This window comes from Eulemur rufifrons, chromosome 2, assembly GCF_041146395.1.
Source record: "Eulemur rufifrons isolate Redbay chromosome 2, OSU_ERuf_1, whole genome shotgun sequence".
In the NCBI taxonomy this organism is placed as follows: Eukaryota; Metazoa; Chordata; class Mammalia; order Primates; family Lemuridae; genus Eulemur; species Eulemur rufifrons.
Window position 1 is genome coordinate 69,915,426 of NC_090984.1, and position 17,331 is coordinate 69,932,756.

Below are 17,331 nucleotides of genomic sequence, written 5' to 3' on the forward strand. Positions count from 1 at the left end.
TTGTGGGAATACAGGTTTAAAAAGTTAAATATGTTTATTGAAAGTCTTCAGAACTTTAATATGCTAACATACATTGGGAAACTGTAACATATACATAGGATTACTGCCTTGTCTCTGTAATCCTATATAAGCATATGTCAAAGATATTGTGGGTTTTATTCCAGACCACTGCAATAAAGGAAATACCATAATAAAGCGAGTCACACAATTTTTGTTTTCTACTGTATGTAAACTAGAAATATATATTTACAATATATTTACAATATATATCCTATAGTTTAAGTGTGCAGTAGCATTATGCCTAAAAAACAATGTGCATACCTTAATTAAAAAATATTGCTAAAAATACATCTGAGCTTTCAGTGAGTCAAATCTTTTTTGCTGGTGGAGGGTCTTGCCTCGATGTAGATGGCTGCTGACTGTTCAGGGTGGTGGTTGCCGAAGGTTAGGGTGGCTGTGGCAATTTCTTAAAGTAAGGCAATGAAGTTTGCAACATCAGTTGACTCTTCCTTTCACAAAAGAGTTCTTTGTAGCATGTGACACTGTTTGATAGCATTTTACCCATGGTAGAACTTCTTTCAAAATTGGAGTGAATCCTCTCAAATCCTACTGCTGCTTTATCAATTGTTTATGTAATATTCTAAATCCTTTGTTGTCAGTTCAGCAATTTCACAATATCTTCACCAGGAATGATTCTATTTCAAGAAACTATTTTCTTTGTCCATCTTTAAGAAGCAACTTCTCATCGAGTTTTATCATGAGGTTCAGTCACATCTTCAGGCTCCACTTCTTCTGAGGGACTCTTCTGCAGTCAGGCTCCACTTCTAATTCTAGTTCTCTTGCTGATTCCACCACATCTGCAGTTACTTCCTCCCCTGCAATCTTCAACCCCTCCAGATCGTCCATGAGGGTTGGAATAAACATCTTCCAAATTTCTGTTAATGTTGATATTTTGACTTTCCCCTGTAAATTACGAATGTTCTTAATTGCACGTAGAATGGTGAATCCTTTCCTGATGGTTTTAAAAACATTTTTATTCAGTCTACAACACCTGGCATTCCCAGGTGGGTCTCCCATCCAATTACCAACTAGGCCCAACCTTGCTTAGCTTTGGAGATCAGATGAGATCAGGCCCGTTGAGGGTGGTATGACCATAGACTCTGGAAGGTTTTCATTGGATTTTGCCCAGATCCATCAGAGGAATCGCTGTCTGTGGCAGATATAATGTTATAAAGTGTATTTCTTTTTCTTTTTTTTTTTCTTTTTTTTGAGACAGAATCTTGCTCTGTTGCCTGGGCTAGAGTGCCGTGGCATCAGCCTAGCTCACAGCAGCCTCAAACTCCTAGGCTCAAGCGATCTTTCTGCCCCAGCCCCCCAAGTAGCTAGGACTACAGGCAGGCACCACCATGCCTGGCTAATTTTTTTTCTATATGTTTTTAGTTGTACAGCTAATTTTTTTCTATTTTTAGTAGAGACGGGGTCTAACTCTTGCTCAGGCTGGTCTTGAACTCCTGACCTTGAGTGATCCTTTCGCCTCGGCCTCCCAGAGTACTAGGATTACAGGCGTCAGCCACCACACCTGGCCTAAAATGTATTTCTTAAATAAAGATGACTTGAAAGTTGAAATTACTCCTTGATCAATGGGCTGCAGAATAGATGTTGTGTTAGCAGGCATGAAAACATTAATTGTATGTCTCTATCAGAGCTCTTGGTTGACGAGGTGCATTGTTAATGAGCAGTAATATTTTGAAAGGGATTTCTTTTTCTGAGCATACGTCTCAACAGTTGGCTTAAAATATTCAGTAAACCAGGCTGTAAACAGCTGTGCTGTCTGTTGTTCTATTGATAGAGTACAGGTAGAGTAGATTTCGGATAATTCTTAAGGGCTGTGGGATTTTTGGAAAGGTAAGTGAGCATTGACTTCAACCTAAAGTGACCACCTGCATTGGTCACTGACAAGAAAGTCAGCCTGTCCTTTGAAGCTTTGAAGCCAGTTATTGATTTCTCTGTAGCTATGAAAGTCTAAGATGACTTGTTCTTCCACTAGAAAGCTCTTTTGTCTCCATTGAAAATCTGTTGTTTAGTATAGCCACCTTCATCAATGGTATTAGCTAGGTCTTCTGGATAATATACTGCAGCTTCTCCATCAGCACTTGCTGCTTCACCTTGCACTTTTATGTCATGGAGATGGCGTCTTTCCTTAAACCTCATGAACCAACCTCTCCTAGCTTCTAACTTTTCTTCTGCAGCTTCCTCACCTCTCTCAGCCTTCACAGAATTGAAGAGAGTTCAGACCTTGCACTGGATTATGCTTTGGCTTAAAGGAATGTGGATGGTTTGATCTTCTATCCAGACCACTAAAACTTTCTCCATACCAGCAATAAGGTCGTTTCATTTTCTTATCATTTGTGTGTTCATTAGAGAGGCATTTTTAATTTCCTTCAAGAACTTTTCCTATGCATTCATAACTTGGCTAACTGGTGCAAGAGGCCTAGCTTTCTCCCTATCTTGGCTTTTGATATACCTTCCTCAGTAAGCTTAATCATTCATAGCAAGATTTAAACTGAGGGATGTGTGACTCTTCCTTTCACTTGAACACTTAGTGGCCATTGTAGGGTTATTAATTGGCCTAATTTCAATATTTTCATGTCTCAAGGAATAGGGAGACCCAAGGGGGGAAGAGAGAGAGAAAAGGGGAATGGCCACCAAGGAAGGAAGAGAGAGAAAGAAGGGGGAACGGCTGGTCAGTGGAGCAGTCACAACACATTTATCAACTACATTTGTTGTCTTATATGGGCAGGGTTCATGGTGCCCCCAAACAATTACAGTAGTAACATCAAAGATCACTAATCACAGATCACCATCACAGATATAATAATCATAGAAAAGTTTGAAATACTGTGAGAATTACTGAAATGTGACACAAAGACACAAAGTGAGCACATGCTGTTAGAAAATTAATGCTGATAGACTTGACTGACAAAAGCTTGTCACAAACCTTCACTTTGTAAAAAAACACAGTATCTGTGATGCACAATGAAATTCGGTATGCCTGTATTATCACTAACTCCTGTATTTCAGGTCTTTTATCTGGTTTTCAGCCTATTAGCATTTCTCGTCCCATGATCCCTTTAATTTTTTTTTTCCTTAGTTTTTTAGCACCCCTTCTCATTCCACCCAATAGGTATGTTGAACATTTATCACCCTTTCTTAGGCATTCTACTCTACCACTTTTCCAACTTGACCTCTGACCTCATTTCCAAAGAAAATTTGGGGTTGAATTCCTTCAACCTTTGACTAATTTACTGCCAGATTGTGACAAGCACAAACCATTTGTATTCTCTTCATACTTTTTCAAGGACCTCTATCAATAAAATTCTTTCCTGTAGCTTCAGTCTCTACTGATTTTTTTTCTTCATTAGCATATGAACATTCTTAAGTTTACATTTTCTTGTCCTTACCTTTCTTCCTAGTTTTACTCTGTATCTCTTTTTAGTCAGGCTTCTTAAAAGAACCACTTATATTCTTCTCAAACCACCAAAGTCTGACCTTGGTCCCCACCATTACTCTGAAGCAGATAATACAAAGGCCTCCAAAAACTTCCTACTGATCTTCTCCAGTGGATATTCTTCAGTCTTTTTCTTAATCTTTATAATATTTGATGTTGTTAATCACCTTTTTTCTTGGTTTCCATTATTCCATCTCCCCGCTTTTAACCTTAGCTTTCTGTTTACTCCTGCTCAGTCTCCTTCACTGGTTGCCGTCTCAGCCCACCTCTTAAATAGAATATGTGCTATAGGGTTTTGTTCTCAGCCAATGTTTATCATTCTGTTCATTTTCTTTGAATAATTCAACCATGTATGTACTGTATCTACTACCTGATTTATTGTTTATTTTTTGTAGTTCTCTATGTCTTTCCTGTGCCTCCAGGCTTTCATAGTAAACCAAGTAAGATTTTGTCATGTTGACAGCATAAAGTTGGGTTATTTTTTTAAATTCATTTTGATAATCTCTGTCTTTTAACTGGTATATTATTGACAGGTTAGGATTTAGTTCTGCCATGTTAAAAATTTGTTTCTGTTTGTTCTCACTGATCTTTCTTCTGTTTCCTTTTCTACTTTCCTGTGAGTTACTTGAACATTATTAGTTTTCCATTTTAATTGACCTATATAGTGTTTTTGAGTATATCTTTTTTAATAGTTTTCTTAGTGGTTACTCGAGGTATTATAATATACATACATACTTAATTTATCACACCCTACATGTGTCAGTATTTTACCAGTTAATCTGGAATGTAGAAACCTTAACATCACCTTAGATTTAGGGAGTCCTACTTCCTAAATATTTCTCATATCTTCCCTATTCTGTTTGATCTGTCTTCCTCAATGCCACCACAATGGTCTTTCTCAGAATAGTAATCCTGGGGTCAGAATCTTTCAGTGGCTTTTTATTGTCTTCATGATGAATTCCAAACTCCTAAGCCTGGCATATAAGTTGTTAAATGATCTTGTCCTTACCTACCTTTGTACTTAGCTTTCATTTATGCTTAGTTCCTTCTATACAAAACTTATTTTATTTATTGTAGGAATCCATGTTTTGTTTCCTAGAATGTCTCTTGCTCCTTTGTCTTTGCTTAACTCATAGTTGTCCTTCAGGACTACCCAGTTAAAGGGAGACCACCAGCTACGAGCATTTCCTGACTTCCTTTCTTCTTTAAATTAAGTCCCTTTCCACTATCTGTCATATTCCTTGCCATGATGTGTTGTTATTACTTTACCTTCTTTCTCTCATTTGATTTGAGCTTTTAGAAGTAATATGATACATACTTCCTAAATATTTTATAATGAAGATAATGGCTTCAAAGCTGCATCTATGAAATGGATTTAGAGGTTTTAACTGATTAAATTTATTATGAGATCATATCTTTATATTACATTGGTAATCAGACTTCATCTGAATTTCAGTTCACTTCTGGACAATATACTTAGAGGGTATAGACAAATTAGAAGATGTATTAGGAAATTAGGGGGTAATGGGGCTCTAAACCGTGCTATAAGAGGAACAGTTGGATATTTGTCACCTAGAGAAAATTCACAAAAGACATGGTTGCTCTTAAGTATTTGAAAGCCTTATTTTTTATGCCTGACAAGAAGACGTATACACAATGGAATATGGAACAAGAATGAAGTTCCATGCAAACATATTTCAATTTAATATGTGAAAAGATTTCCATAATTACAGGTATAACAGGGTGGCATAGACTGCCTTATTTTAGATAGTGGGTCATCTTTCCTGGAGATATTAAGTCCAAGTCTAGATAACCATTTATTGGGTAATACAGAGAGAATGCAGACATAACAGACATTTGACTAAAGTCTATCCCATTCCTGAGATTGCAAGCAACTGAAGCCAGAAGAAATATACCTCATATTCTAAGAGTGATGAAAACACTGGAGGGAATGAACTTGTTCTTTATATGCTACAGAGAGGACTGAAATACTAGTAGTAGTAATGGCTTAACTATAGGAAATATAATTGTTCTGTTGATTATAGATAGAATCTACCTCCTGCTTGTTTATATAACCTATATTTGTGAATTAAAGATTAATAGTTATTTAGGGTAGAGTTTAAGGTGAGCATTTTTGTTATTTTTTTTTTTAAATATACCATATATCTTTAGTGTTTGGAGGGCATGGAAAGGGTGGACATATGGGATATGGGAATAGTAGATATGGAGTTTCAAAGGTTCACAGAATATTTTATTTTACTTAAACTGTAGGGAAAGTTTTTATAGCTTATAAATACTATAAGTATTCTTTTGAATATATTCCATGTTTAATATTTATTTATTTATTTAGAGACAGGGTCTTACTATGTCACCCAGGTTGCTGGAGTGCAGTGGTGCAACCATAGCTCACTGTAGCCTCAAAATCGTGGGTTCAAGCAATCCTTCCACCTCACCCTCGGACTACAGATGCACATGCCACTATGCCCAGTTAATTTTTCTATTTTTTGTAGAGACAGGGTCTCACTATGTTGCCCAGGCTGGTCTTGAACTCCTGAGCTCAAGTGTTCCTCCCACCTCAGCATCCCAAAGTGCTAGGATTATAAGCATGAGCCACTATGCCTGGCCCCTATGTTTAATTTTTAAAAATCAAAGGCAAACATGGAAAATGATAACATTTGTTAAATTTGGGTGGTATTTAATAGTTTGACCATTTATTATATTTGTTTTTCTGTATGTAAGATATTTCATAATATAAAAAGAAAAATGAGTTATCTCTTTAAGAAACCTATCTGCTAAGCTCTGTGAAGTTATATATTGCCCATTTGCACATTACTGCTTTCAAGATGAATGACAATATATGTAAGTGAAAGTAATTGATCCTTGCCTACAGAACTGGACAGTACGGATGGTGCCAAGGTTTTTAGTAAGCAACCGGGAAGAATCCAAAGAGTAGCAAGAGGATCAGGTGTGTCAACGAGAGATGTTCAAGAACTTTTGACACAATATACCAAGTTTGCACAGATGGTGAAAAAGATGGGAGGTATCAAAGGACTTTTCAAAGGTAAGAAAAATAAGCTCATTATTAGTTAACAGACTGAAAAGAAAGAAGTTGAGAAACTAAATATTAAGGTCAGGGAGTACTGTCAGTACTTAATTTCACCACTGAAATTCACTACTGAATTTCATATTATATTCAAGTACTTTCAGGATTTATAATGTGATCTGTGACTTATCTGTCTTCAGATTCAAGGAAATAAACATTAATATTTTTAAAAAGCAAATTTAATTATTTTATTTTTATGAACATATAATACATATTACAGAAAATTTAGAGAAAATAAGAAAAAAAACATATTACCTTTACTCTCTGGGGAATCCAGTGGATCCCATTTCAAATAACAGTTGATATAACTCTTTTCTTCTGACACATCATGAATATTTTTCCATGTTGTCAAATATTCTTCAAAATATTTTTAACCACTAACCACCTGTTCCACGCATGTATCTTTGTTTAATGTAATGCCTCCTTTTATTTTTATAATTTTTTAGAGACAGGGTCTTGCTCTTGCTCAGGCTGGTCTTGAACTCCTGAGCTCAAGCCTTGGCCTCCCAGAGTGTTAGAATTACAGGTGTGAGCCACTCTACTCAGCTGTAATGCCTCTTTATCAGACAGTCTGATTTCATCTATTTCTATATCATTATCAATTTCTGTGCAGTTCCATGAGACCAGGAATTTTGTTTTGATCACAAATATATGATGAATAATTTTGAAATATTTCCAATTTAATGGTTAAATATTTTTTCAATGTTTTTAGATTTCTATTTAAGTTTAACATTTCTTTGTACATTAACTAGTTTGAATTTCCTTTCTGAATCACCTCTTCATGTTCCTTGTCCGGTCATTCCATGTTTTCCCTTATTTCTTTGTCATAACTCTTTAAAATTTTTGGTTTATGTCTGCAAATATTTTTTCTCCAGTTTTTCATTTGTTATTTATTTCTATTTTATAATGAACAGAAGTTTCCTTTTTTTTTTTTTTTTTTTTTTGAGACAGAGTCTCACTCTGTTGCCCAGGCTAGAGTGAGTGCCTTGGCGTCAGCCTAGCTCACAGCAACCTCAAACTCCTCAGCTCAAGGGATCCTCCTGCCTCAGCCTCCCGAGTAGCTGGGACTACAGGCATGCACCACCATGCCCGGCTAATTTTTTCTATATATATTTTTAGCTGTCCATATAATTTCTTTCTATTTTTTAGTAGAGATGGGGTCTCGCTCTTGCTCAGGCTGGTCTCGAACTCCTGAGCTCAAACGATCCGCCCACCTCGGCCTCCCAGAGTGCTAGGATTACAGGCGTGAGCCACCGCACCGGGCCAGAAGTTTCCATTTTTAATGTAGCTAAGCTTATCTGTCTTTTCCTTTGATTTCTTTTATGCTCATGAAAGCCTTCCTCATGTTGATACCACAGTACTTATTTTTTCTATTCATTTTTGGTTTTATTTTTTATTTGACTCTTTATTCCAACTAGAATTTAATTTGCTGTGTATTTTGTAAGATAAAAAGATAGGATTTTCCAAAGAGTTGATCAACTATTCTAGTCCTCTTTTTAATTTTTTTCTATATTATAAACAGCTATTAAAATGAATATATTATTTCAAAAAAATATTGATTAGGCAAGCTCCAAAGATGAGTAACTCTGAAAAGAATGAGTATATACAGATGACAGATTTTTTTTATTTCTTTTTTTGAGACAGCCTTACTCTGTCGCCTGGGCTAGAGTGCCGTGGCATCAGCCTAGCTCATAGCAACTTAAAACTCCTGGGCTCAAGCAATCCTTCTGCCTCAGCCTCCCCAGTAGCTGGGAGTACAGGCGTGAGCCACTGTGCCAGGCCTATACAGATGTTTTTAATTACCTGTGTCTTTGAAAACTTTCCTTGCTTGCTATGTCCTATTTTCTCTTTTGTGACAAGGAAGAAAAGTTAGATAAATATGTTTAAATTGGCTATAGTTCCCAACATTCCATGCCATTCAGGTAAAACATATTATGTCAGTTTAGCATCTTTCCAAAGTGACCCTGACTATTCTTGATAGAACAGATCCATCATTTAGATATTATCTATGCAATGATTCTTTAGTAAACACACAACTAAGATGAAGTGAGCAGTGGATATGCATGTATCTTTGTCACAGCAAACCCTTAATATTTTAAGTCCTGAAAAACAAACCCTTAGGATAGATCACCAGTGAACATGGAATTTTTATCTTCCTCAGATTTATTATGATTTTTTCACAGACTTCATCACATTTTATCATAAAAACATATCTTCTCTTCGATTCATCCTTATTTCATATAATTTATTCAGATTAACCAGCTGTGATCAGAGAATCAGCAATAGCTTTGATTTTCATTTTTATTAAATGCTCCTGGGAAGTACCATAGTTAATGCTCCTTTGAAATAAATAGTTTTGTTGAAGCAGTTCTACTTATTCATTGTTGCAGTGATGATCTCTTTTGTTTCTTGTCTCTTAGGAATACAGCTGTTCTCTAAAGGATGCTTTTACCTATTCTGGTCCACAGTGCAGCTGTCTTTTATTGGCTGCTCTTTTTACTGTGGAGTTTTGAATTAGTGCGTGGAAATTCCTTGAAAAATGAAGCTGCATTATTTGTCTTTCTGTTCTCTGAAGCTTTTCATTATTTTTTAAAAACGTCCTAGATAAATATAAATCTTCAAGTTCCCTTAGACTCATTCTTTCATATTCATTTAAAAGCTATCCAATCTTTTTCCTAATTAACTCATATCTATAAACTCAGCTTTTTGTTCAGCATTCCCCTATATCACTATTAAGCAATTATTGTAGCTCACTATTAAGAACCACTAGGCTAATATTGCTAATGGTGGCCTATTCACAGGTATAACTAAAAGTAGTAGCAAAAATTATAGCCTCAAGAAAGTCTTTTAAATGTTCCTTTACGTAGAATTTCACTTGTTCTTCAAAAAAATATATGTAATGGAGATAAAGATTAGAAGGGAATATGTAGAAATAGAAATAATTGTATTAGAGTGGTAAGATTATGTGATTTTTTTTTTTCTTTGTGGTTACTGAATTGATCAAACTTTCTATTATACCTGGATTATATTACTTCCTATGTGGACTTTAAATCTTTTTTTTTTTTCCAGGTGGTGACATGTCTAAGAATGTGAGCCAGTCACAGATGGCAAAACTGAATCAACAAATGGCCAAAATGATGGATCCTAGAGTTCTTCATCACATGGGTAAATACCAAATTGTTGCTAGTTGCTAATAGACAGTTTAATCTGTAAGGATTGAGTTTCAATGACGAGCCTTCTGTTGTGATATTAAGAAAACAAAGATGTGTGATTTGAGGGAAATGGTCATCTGAATCCTAAGTTTAATGGTTGTAATAGCACTGTATAAGCTGAGATTTTATTCACTCCTCTACTGTCACCTGTGATTTTGTGTGTGTGTTCACGAGAATGATGAAGTGGTTTACCTGTGTGATTTTTGAGTAAACTATTTAATGATCTTTTGCTTATGTTTGTTCTAGTAATCTTTTGCCCTGTTTCTGGAACCTGGATATTTTTAATGATGAGATTTTGAAATTATGTAAGGATTTTGAACCTCAGTTCCACTTTTACTATGTAACCTCTGAAAAGTCCCTTAAACTTTCTAAACCTCACTTTCCCCTTCTGTAAAATCACAGGTAATATGTTATCAGGAAATTGTGACAGCTAAGTGAGCTAATAGATAGAAAGCATTTAGTAAAATTCTGGGCATATAGTAGATGTTCAATAAATGGGAAATTCTTTGCTTTCTATAAGTCTAATGTAATACACCTCCCCCCCCCCACTGATTTCTTTTTATGTAACTTAACTAGTTACAGTAAGACCCTTTTGGACTTGCCAAAAAAAAAGTTTTTGTTTAAATTTATTGAGTGTGTGACAGGTCCTATTCTAAGATCTTTTCATGTATCATTTTTTTTTCATTTATTCCTTACAATAAGTCAATGAAGTAGGTGGTTCATTCTCTTTAATAGATGAGAATACTGATGATAATACAAATTTTTAGTTGGTAGTGTTCTTTAAGGCTGATGACTAAATTGTAACCTAGTATTTTTCCGAAGTCAAAGTACTTACTAGGCAAAAGTAATAAATGTTTCAAATTCTGCATAATAATTATCTGTTTTTAACTCTACTTTCACTCTAGGTGGTATGGCAGGACTTCAGTCAATGATGAGGCAGTTTCAACAGGGTGCTGCTGGCAATATGAAAGGCATGATGGGATTCAATAATATGTAAAGAAGATGCCTTAATATAAACTGACTCAGTTGATTACATTATTTGCTGAGACCTCAGAGTTTCCCTCCTTTTTTGCAAATTGGGGAAAAAAAAGAGTATTTTTCTTGCCTGTCTTGCCCTTCTTTTTCTTCTCATCCCTTTTCCCCCTTCTTTTCTCTTCCTACCTTCTTCCCACCCTCCCTTTAATATAAGGGAGGAATATATGGTTTTTGTGGAAATCATTATATTTTTGCTTTAGATTTTCTTCTGTTTTCACCATCATAACACTTCTTAAGTTAAACAAATCATGATGTAAAATTTTAGTACTGAAAGGTTTTTAATTGTCTCAAAGGCCAAGCGTTACATTTGTAAACAGCCCTGGTCAGTAGTTACATGATGTCTCAATAAAAGTGCTGTAAAATAAACTTCAAAATGGTTATAAGTTAAGGGGTTGTTAACTTTCTTTATGGTTTAAAATGATCAGTGTATCATATAAAAAATTCAACAGAAAAGCCAATAGATAGATACATGTAATTTAAAACTATGCCTGGAAATATACCGTTAGTGGGAAATATGGTAGAGTAACTTAACCATGAATATTAGGAACTTTTGTTTAACTTAGAATAATTAACATAATTTTGCCATAGAAAATCTTAGCTCTGCCATTTAAATCGAAATTCAGAATTTGGTTACAGTCACAGCATATAATGTTCTGTATATAACTTGCATTTTTTACCTATTTTTGAAGCCTTTTTGGCAATCTTTGATTATTAAAGCCACTTTTGTTATGTTTCTTGCAAACCAAAAATCCACTTGAAGAAACTGATATGCTTTGATGATAATAGCTAATGTGTAGATCTCCTAATGGGAAAATTTAATTGCATATATTAGGCTGTCACTATTATATATTAAAAATAATGAGATGACCAGGCATGGTGGCACATTGCCTATAATCCCAGCACTTTGGGAGGCAGAGGTGAGAGGATTGCTTGAGGTCAGGAGTTCAAGACCAGTCTGGGCAACATAGTGAGACCCCCATCTCTACGAAAAATTAAAAAATTACTCTGGCGTGGTGGCACACGCTTGTAATCCTAGCTATTCTGGAGCCTGAGGCAGGAGGATTCCTTGAGCCCAGGAGTTTGAGGTTATAGTGAACTATGTAATTGCACCACTATGCTATAGCCTGAGTGACAGAGTGACCTATCTGGTTATTGGTTACCTTGGATTGCTGCAAAGTTCATTTACAACAATTGCTTTTAAATAAATTATGGAGGCCAGGCGCGGTGGCTCATACCTGTAATCCTAGCACTCTGGGAGGCCAAAGCGGGTGGATCGTTTGAGCTCAGGAGTTCGAGACCAGCCTGAGCAAGAGCGAGACCCCGTCTCTACTAAAAATAGAAAGAAATTATATGGACAGCTAAAAATATATATAGAAAAAATTAGCCGGGCATGGTGGTGCATGCCTGTAGTCCCAGCTACTCGGGAGGCTGGGGCAGGAGGATTGCTTGAGCCCAGGTGTTTGAGGTTGCTGTGAGCTAGGCTGATGCCACGGCACTCTAGCCCAGGCAACAGAGTGAGACTCTGTCTCCAAAAATAAAAAAAAAATAATAAGGAAAAAAAAATTTAAAAAAAATTATGGAATTGGAAATACTACTATAGAATAATTATTATTCCTATTCATTTTTGACATGATGAAGATAATAAGTATGGTGTAACTATATTTTGAATTAGATGAACTGATCTTCAGCAAAGGATTGATTTGTAGTAGTAGGAGAGAATGAAAAAAATGGCTAGTTTTTATGGTATTCATCTTTTATGACTGAAGTGTTTAAAAAAAGTCTTATGAGCCAAAGTATCTTTAAAAAATAATTACATAAAGAATGTAACTGGTTTTCGTGTTTACCTGGGCAAAGATTTTATATCCCAATAGCTTTTTCACCAGCTAAAGGAAAGAATAACCCTCTAGAACATTGTATACCATGTAAAAATGATGTATCTTGTGTTCTGTGGAAATGTTATAGCAAGGTCCAGCAACAGAAATTTGACAATAGAGAAAATATTGTTCTCCAAAGTAGTTTGTAATTAAACTGATGCATACTACCTTTTGTGGGTACATATTTTTGTGATTTCTATTCTCGGGGTATCAATTTTGCATTTTGACCAAAAAAGGAAAATGAGACCTTTGGCCATAATAAACTTTATGGTGTCAGTCATAGTGTTAAATATTATTGTGTCTGGCCAGGTGTGGTGGCTCCTGCCTGTAATCCCAGCGCTCTGGGAGGTCGAGGCGGGAGGATCACTTGAGGTCAGGAGTTCAAGATCAGCCTGAGCAATAGTGAGACCCCCATCTTTACTAAAAATAGAAAAAAAAAAAAATTAGCCAGGCAACTAAAAATAGAAAAAATTGGCTGGGTGTGGTGGCTCACCCCTGTAGTCCCAGCTACTCCGGAGGCTGAGGCAGGAAGATCACTTGAGCCCAGGAATTTGAGACTGCAGTGAACTATGATGTCTCCACTGCACTCTACCCAAGGTGACAGAGTGAGACTCTGTCTCAAAAAAAAAACAAAACAAAAAACCAAAAAGGAAATTGAACCCCCTGTTTACTTCTCCCTTTCATATTAAAAAAAAAAATTTGATTTCATGGCTGGGTGTGGTGACTCACACCTGTAATCCCAGGACTTTGGGAGGCCGCAGGAGGATCATTTGAGGCCAGGATTTTAAGACCAGCCTGAGCAAGAGCAAGACCCACCAAGCCAGGTATGGTGGCATGCACCTGTAGTCCCAGTTACTTGGGAGGCTGAGGGAGGAGGGTCATTTGAGCCCAGGAATTTGAGGTTGCAGTGAGCTATGATCAAGCCACTGCACTCTATCCTGGAAGGCAGAGTAAGACCCTGTCTTAAAAAAATAAAAAGTCGATTTCTTAGCTTTTTGATATCTGATATATTTCCCAACTTCACTAGCTAGCTATCATACCACTATGATACCACATTAAATTTTTCCTGAGTTTTATTGTTACTTAAATATATACAAACATAAAACTAAGTATAGGTTCCTTAAGCTTACAGTGCTTATATAATTATAAAACAACAAATTTAGAAATTAACAAACTACAAAACCAAGAAAGGGCAAATTAACAATGTAAATGTGGTCAGTGTCAAAGTTCCCCTCAAACTATCATATTTGCTGGCATATAAAATATGCTGTATATATGCATAATGCATTGCAGTTTTATGGAGGAATTTTTGGGAAAAAAGTGCTTTTTACAATGTAATAAATGTGTTACACAGACTGTTATTTTGTTCAAATAAATATATTACAGTGTGAAAGGAAGTCCTCAGTTCTGATATGCAGTAACGTTGTTCTAACCTTGAATAGAAATATAGTGTCACATAACTAAAAAGAAATATAGTGTTATAAATGAGTACTGACAAACTGGTGGCAACAAAACCAGGAAATTTACTGGAGCTAAAGTCGTGTATCATGCATATCAATGTAAAAGTAAAATTACATTAATATTTCAGTGAATTTAGGAGGTCTAAAAAGTAAACCATCATATAAAATAAATTTGAATGAATTTCTTTTACAGGTAGCTCTAGTACACAAAAGCATATAAGAAAATATTTTAGTGAAAAATGGAACAAAGTATTTAAAAGTGTGAAGGAATTTCAACTTGATGCTTGTATACAGTAAAACAAAGTATTTTACTATTTGAATAGAGAGAGCAACCAAAGAATTTGAATGAGCTCTAATGAAAATGACTATGTCAGTGAGAATCATGGTTAAATAATTAAATATAAATAATTATTGATCTTCCTCAAAACATAGAAATGGTTTTTAATAAAACCCAGTAAATAATCATATCCAAAACCAGGAAGCCATCATCACAGCTCGAATCTGGAGACTCTCTTTATCACTGGCATTCATTGGATTAGAAATTGAGTCATTACCTTCAAAATTCTGCTCCAAATCCCAGTGACCATGTTCTAAACATTAAAGTCTTGCATGCAGCTTGAACCTAATGCCTTTTTTGCTTTTGAGTCTTAAGTTACCAGAATGATGAAATTACATTTCAAATACTAGGAGAATAATTTAAACTTTACCTATAGATCAGTTGTGTAGCCTGTGGCTTGTGATTTTTGTAAAGTAGTTCATAGACGTGTTGTGAAATTTGCTATGATAGTTTTCCCCACACTTTGCCAGGAGGGATAAGTAACTATTTGTGTTCAGTGTTGAGTAGTTAAGCTCTTAAGGTCTTGTATTAATCTCTTACCTGTAATATGGGCATATTGAGTACAAGGTAATTTTTTGATTCTTTTAAATTAAAAATATACATTGTAAGCTGGTAATTATGGCACTTCTCCTTTTATTAATGTGGTGCTGACTGCCACACAAGTTCTTTTGAGTTTGGCATGCATATGCTACTTTTTGCAGTTCCCTTATTACTTTTCTCTCTTCATTTGAAATCATCATTTGAAGAGCATGTTATACATTTTAGCTTCACTTGGCTTAAAAGGGTTTTCTCATTAGTCTAAAACAATGCATTTCTTCGTACCACATTGGATCATAAATGGAAAAACAGCCAAGAAATTGCTCAGTAGTACTGACTTGTAAGATGGATAATTCAGATGATCCTGACACTAAGAAATTGCCCTACCTGGGCCCTGAAGCTCCTCTGACACTGCTGCATATAAGCTTTTCCTACTCAGGGGAAGGCAGTCTGTGACTGTGATCCATTTTTCTTAAGCAAAATAATGCTAAAGTTTTGTGAGCCTCTTTCCGGAGAGAAGTCCCTTATCTGCATCAGGTGAGAACATAAAATGTATGCATATTCGCATATTTCAGGAATCATGTTTGCTTGCTTTTTATGTTTTTATAAATAGAGAAACTTGCTCCTTAGTGACCTCCCTCCTCCCAAAAGGTAGGAATTGTTATTGGATATGGTCATTGGCCCATACTTTCTGATCTTGGGAAATCAATTAAGGGGTTCATAATCTCAATTCTGGCAGAAATGGTACAAGAAATAGCTGCATGTTTCTTAATAGGCCATTTGATAGGAAATAGGAGTGTGAAGCCTTTTAGGTGATGCATGTCCCTTGATTTTCTGCAATTTCCTTCTTACTGTATTAAAAAAAAAAGATCTTTCCCTGAGAGGCATGATCTTAATTGTGATCTTTAAAGATCAATAACATAATTCTTTAAAGGATTACACTGCTCTCCAACATTGAGATTACTGAATTTAGGCATAGCGTTCAAAGAAAGCTAGTATTTTATGACCAATACCATATAGAAAATTCTGGTAGCTGAATATCAATAGTGTATTCTCACCACACCCCCAACCCATACCTGACCCATACCCCACCCAATTAACAAACCAAGTATGTTTACGTAACATCAAATTAAAAGGTTTACTTTGTATTTTCATCGGCTTTTTACATATAGGGCCTTCAAGCTTACTAACGGCTTCAGAAAATAAACGTACTTTACTCATTTCCATCTAGATCTTTCTAAATATCACACTCTCCTTTGGTCTAGAAATTTCCTGCCTTCAGAGATTTAATGGTCTGTTTTTGACATTTTCATCCTCAAAGGGGCAGAGTGGCTAAGAGTGTAGGTTCTGGAATCAAGACTGCCTGGGTTTGAATCCTGGTTCTGCTGCTTATCAGCTATGCCCTCGAGTAAATTACTTAACCTCTCTGAGCCTTTGTTTCTTCATCTATAAAATGTCAGTAACTATAGTAGTACCTCTGAGTTGTTGTGAGGAAGAAGAGTTAATATGAGGAAAGCCCTTAGCACAGTACCTGGCATATTGGGCTCCATAAGTGAAGCCACTGTTGTTATTTAATAATTTCTTATATAAAATCTTTATGCTTAGAATCAACCTAAATGCATTTTTATTTTTATCACCTTTTTTCTTGTGTATCATTTTTGATGAAAATGTATTCTATTTGCGGGATAGGATAACCTGAAAAATATTCTCTCTCTCTCTCTCTCTCTCTCTGTGTGTGTGTGTATGTATATATATATATATATACATACACACACACACACACACACACACGCACACACAGAGCTGTGTTAAAACCATAGCCATGTCTTGTTTATTTGATGAACATTCCTGGTTATCAAATTTTATTCAGATTTATTTTCCCAGCCTTACACAGAAATGGGTAGATCTGAATTTTCCTTTTTAGCCCTATATGCTCCATTAAATGATTGAATTTAGACCACAATTATGTTTTCAAGAATATAAGTTATAATAATACTTGAGTTTACTTTTTGTCAGAGAAGCGAAAAAGGAAAAGTTTGACATGTTGCTTTGTTGCCTACTTTTAGTAGAGCTGTAACAGTTTGGAAATAATGACAAAAATGCAAATGCCCAAAATAAAACCATTAGTATTTCTATGCCTTTATGTTGCTTTGAGTTGTTGATTTGTAATAAAGTGTTCTTCAATTGCATATTTGTGTTAAAAATATCTTTTTAGGAAATATTTCCATTGCATGTTGGAATATAACTTGCAGTTTGAATTTTCAG

At 35.4% G+C, this 17,331-nt stretch overlaps 1 protein-coding gene and 1 pseudogene across 4 annotated transcripts in view; one reads left to right on the forward strand and one right to left on the reverse strand.

Moving 5' to 3' along the window:
* Nucleotides 1–12,388, forward strand: part of SRP54 (signal recognition particle 54) — a 41,170-nt gene extending 28,782 nt beyond the window's left edge. For 3 of the 4 annotated variants that reach the window (XM_069486512.1, XM_069486531.1, XM_069486522.1), the window contains 3 exons: nt 6,399–6,569; nt 9,681–9,776; nt 10,729–12,388. In XM_069486512.1, the coding sequence (XP_069342613.1) occupies nt 6,399–6,569; nt 9,681–9,776; nt 10,729–10,820 (359 nt within the window). In that variant the 3' untranslated portion in view covers nt 10,821–12,388. The remainder of the gene's footprint in view (nt 1–6,398; nt 6,570–9,680; nt 9,777–10,728) is intronic. The other variant, XM_069486538.1, reaches the window with a different exon arrangement.
* On the reverse strand, nt 1,040–1,159 carry LOC138381037 (5S ribosomal RNA; annotated as a pseudogene).
* Nucleotides 12,389–17,331: the final 4,943 nt, after the last annotated feature.